Source organism: Diospyros lotus, chromosome 3 (assembly GCF_014633365.1).
Source record: "Diospyros lotus cultivar Yz01 chromosome 3, ASM1463336v1, whole genome shotgun sequence".
Classification (NCBI taxonomy): domain Eukaryota; kingdom Viridiplantae; phylum Streptophyta; class Magnoliopsida; order Ericales; family Ebenaceae; genus Diospyros; species Diospyros lotus.
In genome coordinates this window covers 15,361,080-15,368,095 of record NC_068340.1, presented here as the reverse complement: position 1 = coordinate 15,368,095, position 7,016 = coordinate 15,361,080, and the positions used below count along the sequence as shown (strand labels likewise).

Below are 7,016 nucleotides of genomic sequence, written 5' to 3'. Positions count from 1 at the left end.
TTCATTCGAAGTTAAAATCTTAATATATTAACCTCCTCAGTGTATTGATTTCTCTCCCTATAATATAAAATCATAACTTCTCATTTCACAATCTCAGTTATCTTCCTCAATCTTTCTCTATAATGATAAACCACTCCCCTCCCCTCTCTACGCATAGAATGTGAAACAAATCCGATTTAGATTTAAGTCCAATTCAATTCAAATCTATTACATATTTGATACTAAATATATATATATATATAATTACTTAAATCCATCTTTAAATTTAATAACACATATAATAATCAGTTGAAATATAAATTTATTAATTTCCACTTATTACATACCTTTTTACAGGCCTAAGAATCACTGCAACTAACATCATTTAATATCAACAAATAAAAGTATAAGAAAAAAGGTAATGCTGAGGTGACGCTTTATTTTTTACACTCAGAATTATAAGCATTTCTTTTTTAAGAAATAAACAACACTTCTTTATAAATTATTAAATTTTTTTAAAAAAATATAAATACTTTAAAACTTAAAAATGTTTCTAGTTCTTGAAAATTACGAACACTATAAACAATATTTATAATTTTTGAAAAATAATTAATAATTTAAAAAGAAGTGTTTTTAATTTGTGGAATGAGTATTGTTAATTCTATGAATATCAAAATTGAGTGTTAATTTATGAACGACCTCAGATTAAAATGTATAACATTGATACAAAATTTAATTATTGCCTTATTTATGAAAAATATATTTAATATAATGGTGATATATTATGTCATTATGCTACCATGGTATTACAATCTAATAATATATTATCATATCTCCCCATTGTAAAAATATAGCAGTTGTTGATTTTAAATTTAACAAAAATTACTCCTATTGCCTCTGAGATTCAAGATAATTATAGAAACTATCCCTGAAATTTGCAACTATGCAAAGAATATCTTTTAAAGTTTAATATTATGTTATAATTTATCCTATCTTGTTTGTTAACTCCAGTTAAACATTAAAAATTAATTCAAATACCTTTATATTTAAATATTCTCTTTCTTATTTTTTAATTTTATTTCTTTATTTTCAAGTCTCTCCCACTTTTTTCTTTAATTTTGTTATTTCAGAACCGGAACCATATTTTCCCATCTAGACCACCATCCCAGATTTGATAAAGATGATTTTGATTTAATTTTTGACAAAACCCACCAAAAACTCTATGCCCTCTCCTTATTTCTCTTTCTATCTTTCTGTTTCTCTTTTTATTTATTGAAAAGTTCAAATTTGGGTTTGTTTCATCGCCGACAGTACAATATCGATAGAATTGACTTTGATTTAATTTCTAACAAAACCTCACCAAAAACTCAATGTTTTTTCTCTCTCTCCGTTTCATTTTCTATCCCCTACAAAGTTCAAATTTAGGTTCGTCCAATCATCATCAACGCAACGTCGACAATGTAAGGGCTTATTTCTCTCTCTTATCATCAAAACTAAATAAAATAAGACGATAAACTTAGTAAGTTCCATGTAAATATATTTTTTATGTATTTTATATTTTAATTTCAATAAAAGAGTGTACGAGTGAAAATGAAAGGTAAATTAATCATTTTGTCTCTTTATTTAATAACAAATTATTACTATTTTTAAATCTTGAAAAGTGTTATTAAAATTATATCAAACCTTATGACTAATTATTAAAATTTACTCTAAATTTTAAGATAGATATGCAAATACGTAACCACTTTTCGATGAATAGTAATATTATCAACAAGTTTTATGACTATTAATAATTACGTATTTTTTTGCATAAGTTGAATTAACGTGACATCTTGTTAATGTTATCTTCACCATCAATAATGCACTTATATATACACACACATTTACAAGTGCAAAATCTCATATCTTGTTAGGAGATGTTGATTCCCTCTATAAAAATTCACAAACTTGATCACCTAATATATATATATATAAAAATATAGCACTACTACTGAAGGAAAGGAGAATACAGAAATACACAATTGGCTTAATAATAACAATAGTATTGATTATAGTAAATTCTTTCTGTTGGTGTATTATATACATACAGTATCATCATCGATATTAATCCACCATTCGACTGTGCATGTAATTTTCTGAAGGCCGGGCCAATAATCATCAGGGAAGGAAAGGGAATGAAGTGCGCGCAGATAGTAACGAAACGAAAATACTATTTAGACACTCAACTAAGAACAAATACGAACAGGAACAGAGACACAGACAGAGACGTGAAATAAAACCTATGTCCTGGGAACTTGAAGGGTGCTTCAAATCAAAGGGTTTAAATTTAGAATTTATGGTAACACCACTTTCAAATTCTCCTTCCTGTCCTGTCCTGTCCTGTCCATGAGAAAGTAGTTTCTTGAACTGCCCAAATTTAATTTAGTGAATAGAAATGAATTGAGGATGATGGTAGTGGTGGCGGTGGTGTGGAGTTGGCAGTAGTCCACTTTCCTCATCGGATGAAGAAGAAGAGGTATCAGAAGAAGAGATGTTGCCAGAACCAGACCCCTACAAGTCAGTAGTAGTTAAAAGCATTTGTGTTAGGGCGGGCGGCCATTGCAGATGTTTACAATTCCAACAACACATTAAGAATAGTAGTGTGTATTGACCTGATGACGCTGCTGCTGCTGTTGACGTTGCCGACAATGGATGGCATTCACAGCCCTCGCGACAATGTAGATCGGCAGAACAACTCCACAAGTTCGCAGAGCCAACAACTGAAACATAACCCCCACCACATACTACACTCAATTCTAATTATGCTTTTAAGAATTTAACATAAGACTAGCCTTCTGTTGTAAATCTCATGCCCCAATTCATTGATATGGTTTAGTCTTATCTTACGTACCAATAATAAGGGGAGAGATAAGTCCTGGGTTCCATCAATTACTATGGGAAGAACATGCCGTAAGATCAGAAGAACCATGAACTGCAGCACACAAGAAACAACAAGGGAACCTCATGTATATATCGATCCCACATTTCTAGTATTTGTTAAGCAGAATAGAATCAAAGGTCAAAAATGTAATCAACTAGTCAATCTAGATTTGAAGAAAGCACTAATCAACCAATCAAAAATGTAACATAACCTTGGTATATTTTGATAGTAGCTTTGTGTTATAATTGACTAAATAATAACTAATTCTGACTTCATATCTACTTTTTTTTTTTTTTAATCTAATTCTTTAATTTTGTTTAAGAAGAAAACCACTTAGAATGAAAGGTAAAGGGTTGCTTCAGATGCACCTATGAGTTGAAAATGCAGAGAGAGAGAGAGAGAGAGAGTGTACAATTATAGCAACAGAACGGCAATGAAACAAGTTTCTCGATGCAGAAACTGTGTACTCATCATTGTCTGGATCAAGAAAATTGCGGTCAGTTGAGACCATTGCTATAAAGCGAGTATTATTGACGTCCCTTCTGGCAATCTCCCAATTTCCTCTGATAAAGATGATGGCAACCATATTTGAATGTTCCAATTGAAGAGAAAATCAGCAATGCAGAAGATTAATGGTAACAAAAGCGGATGAAAACCAATGATAACAGTCTTGGAGGGGAAGAGGGAATAGAGTACCTAAAGTTCATTGGAACACTCCCAAATTGAAACATAGGAGGAGGTGCCGTGTATCCTGGTTCAAATGGCTGCAATGCGCAAACACACACACACACACACACATATTATGACAACAAATAAAAGATCAATCAGTTAAAACTATAACCAGACTGGGAAACAACTGCACAGATAGCTTTCTAAAATGAGCTTCAAGAAGTTTATAACAGGGTTTAACTAAAAGAATCAAAAAGTTCCAAGACAACAAACAAATTCAAAAGATAGAAAGAGAAATCAGAAGGACTCAGCCCACCTGTTGACATATCTCACACAGGGTGTCGCCCTTCTCATCACACCATCTTTGTACACATCTGCGGTGAGCATACTGTCAAAAAACAAGCTGAAACAATCACTAAAAATTATGAGGCATAAATTTTCAAAGAAACAATTAACCTAATGTCCAAAAACATTGTAGTTAAACCTCCTAGACATGTGCTATGAGTTCAATTGACTGAAAAGTGCATGCTTGATATGCAGAAAGCAAACAGTGATTGTCATTCTAGATGGAGAAAAGAAAAGCATTAATGGACTTCTCAAGTAAGAATTTAGATAAAAATATCTATGTATTATGAAACCCCACAAGCAATAATAAGGGAGGCCACTTGATCTCCTTACCATCTGAATGTTTTATGCATAGTTCCAACATGTAAATGCCTCACAAACAAGATACAGCAAAAAATTCAGGATTTGGAAAACCATAAAGGCAAAACCCCAATTCGAGACACCAAATATAATCTTTCTGCACTACATTAGGCTGAATCTAAATCTACCTCATGCAAATTGGGTTATGCGAAGCATAAAATTCCTGAACAGAGAATATCAGAGTTGGTCCTTTTTCCCATGTCCATTTTAGATGTGGATATTGGCATGCATGCTCTTAAAGGATTTGGTAAGAAGATAATTCCCCCAATAACTTCACATTTAACAACAAATTGAAAAGGGAAAGCCACTCTCCATGCTTAAGAGTTGAAGACAAAATCAGAAGCCATAGCAGAGTCACAAGATGATAGCAAGAAGTTTAACAACAAATTTGAAAAAATATTCAAATTCAACCGAAAGTTTCTTAATGAGTTCATGACTATAAAATGATTAGAGCCAAAAGGTTCAGCTGAAGTTTCACTAGATTTATATAATCAAACCTAATTTCAAAGCAAACTAAAAATTCTAGTACCAGGTTGATTCAGGGGCTGTACTATCAGAGGGGGGGGGGGGGGTGTTGATTTTTGTCTAGGTATTGAAAAAGCGTGGACCAATCTTCAGAAGTAGCTGTTTGGTCACTACACTTTTGTTCAATTTCTCAACACGGAAACAGCATATTCCCCAATTCACTTCAAAATACAAGTCAAAAATTGAACATGCATAAGATGATAAACCCTATCATCCCAGAAGGGACCACGAATCATCTGAATCTACGAACATTCATAGAGTACAACATGATTCTGGGATTGTACAAAAGACATTAAAGAACATGTTGAAGGGCAAATTCTGCAAGTAAGAAAAAAGATACTGGGTAAATAACCTTTAAGCTACCACAGCAACAGCAAGGTGTCTCCATATTTGAAACTTCATCCTCATCTTGGCAAATCTTGCATTCTACCATCTTCCTTGGGGATGAAATATCTTTTATATCTATGTCATGTGAAGAGCAATCAATTTTAGTGATCTCAGTTCCTAAGGCTGCCGACCGCTTCCCTGGGTTCCTGCTCTCAATTGCAGCTTCCAAAGTCGATTCAGTCAGCAAACGATCCACAAGTAAAGCAAAGTGATCTCCCATATCCTCAAATACTAACAGCCAACAAGCAGTCTGTTGGGGTGAATAATTAGAAAAAGATGATTTAAGACAGGCAAGTCCTTAAACAGGAGCTCATGAATTACCACCACAACAACAATAAACTAGCACAACTAGTGACGCTCATGCACAAGATGCAACGAAAATGATTGAAGGACAGACCATATATAATACATATGAGTTTTGGGGGGAAAAAATCTCCGGCAAGGAAAAATACAGATAGATACTAGAGTTATTTGAAGCCCGAAACGGGGAGGTTATGGCCCGAAAACGCTTTAAATCTTTGAGGGGACGCAGGAGCTAAGTCGACAAAACGGTAAACACTAAAAGCTACTGCTGCTGGATCGCCATACACACTGCACACACATCAAAACCGAACCAAAGAAAAAGAATAACAAAAAAAGAAAAAACTTGTTCAAACAGGAGGAACAGCAAATAAGGATGCCTTGCCTTCTATCTAATATCGGCAAAAAAGCATTCATGAAACAACTGCCGCATACAAAACCAAGAAATCCAAATAACCAAATAAACTCCCAAAAGCCAATTGACAGAAACACGTTCAAAGCCATGAAAGCAAGAAAGAGAGAGAAACTAAACCAGGAAGAAACCCAGATGGGAAAAGGTCACCCACCTTTCAGTCAATCCAATCCAAGTCCATAAAGGGTGAAAAAAAACACAAAGAAAGAGCAAACAGAGAATGGAATTGAACAGAGAATATACTGAAAGTGGGAAGAAAAGAGGAGAAGAAAGGAAATGGGAGACTTACAAGACGGGGATTGGATATCTTGAAGTTAAGAAAGAAAGCTTTCCCTCTTTTTCTCCCTACGCTATCTTTCTGGGTCGGTTTCCTTCCTTTCCTTTCCTCTGCAGAATGAATCTCTGTTTTGGAATGAAGCAACAGATTGAGTGTCTTTGTTGTTGTCAGCAATCGATTTACATAAATGAAGCCATAAGAAACCAAATCCATACAACAAAATTTTCTCGACTTTGTTCGTGGCGTTGTTTGAATCGTGCCTTTCCCTCTGGGCATTTTGCTTCATCGTTTCCATTATATTATTATTATTATGATGATGATGATGACTACGCAGGGAGAGAGAGAGAGTGCAGAGAGAGATTCTAACGGCAAATCAATTCACGTCCGCCACGATGCCCATTTACTTCACCGTTTTCGGCGTTTAGATCACTCCCCGCAAGTTTTCTTCACTAATTTATCATTCATTCATTAATTAAACAGGTCAATTTAATCATACAGTGGAAATGACATATCTCCTTCTTGGAGGATAATGTTATGTTAAGTTATGTTGGGACTTAATTTTAATACTTACAAAATTAATAATATTTTTTAAATGAAATGTCACATTATGGCTTTATCTTAATTTCTCTTTCAAAAAGACACTACGGATGACATGAAAACTGGCACGTATGTTTGCTTCTCTAATTGGGAAAAAGATACCTTGCTTTTAATTTTTAGGCTAATTATAGACTATTATTTATCTTACCATTGCAGTGTATATATATATATATATATGTTGTGTCATAAGTAAAAGCTGATTAAAAAGTTAAAAAAATCTCAAAAGCTTAAAATGTCTTTTTGAA

The 7,016-nt window shown here is 33.6% G+C and overlaps 1 protein-coding gene across 5 annotated transcripts; it reads right to left on the bottom strand.

Moving 5' to 3' along the window:
* Positions 1-2,000: 2,000 nt before the first annotated feature.
* Positions 2,001-6,594, bottom strand: LOC127796172 (uncharacterized). 5 transcript variants are annotated; one of them, XM_052328180.1, is made up of 9 exons: positions 6,390-6,594; positions 6,187-6,299; positions 5,151-5,416; positions 3,885-3,956; positions 3,596-3,663; positions 3,312-3,462; positions 2,870-2,950; positions 2,631-2,738; positions 2,001-2,529 (listed from the first exon to the last, which is right to left on the bottom strand). In XM_052328180.1, the coding sequence occupies exons 3-9, from the start codon at positions 5,403-5,405 to the stop codon at positions 2,401-2,403; spliced, it is 864 nt and encodes a 287-aa protein (XP_052184140.1). In that variant the 5' UTR covers positions 5,406-5,416; positions 6,187-6,299; positions 6,390-6,594; the 3' UTR covers positions 2,001-2,400. The 5 variants fall into 5 exon arrangements, with proteins under 5 accessions (XP_052184140.1, XP_052184139.1, XP_052184142.1 ...); XM_052328179.1 differs by having other exon boundaries at positions 5,151-5,435; positions 6,390-6,593; XM_052328182.1 differs by having other exon boundaries at positions 5,151-5,347; positions 6,390-6,593.
* Between the last annotated feature and the right edge of the window lie 422 nt (positions 6,595-7,016).

Coding starts and splice junctions, on each gene's coding strand:
- LOC127796172 (XM_052328178.1), bottom strand. CDS start 6,450: ATGCCCAGAGGGAAAGGCACGATTCAAACAACGCCACGAACAAAGTCG. Junction 3,957..5,150: donor GTTGCTGTGGTAGCTTAAAG/GTTATTTACCCA, acceptor GTTTTTTGACAG/TATGCTCACCGCAGATGTGT. Junction 2,951..3,311: donor GCCGTTCTGTTGCTATAATT/GTACACTCTCTC, acceptor TGTGTGCTGCAG/TTCATGGTTCTTCTGATCTT.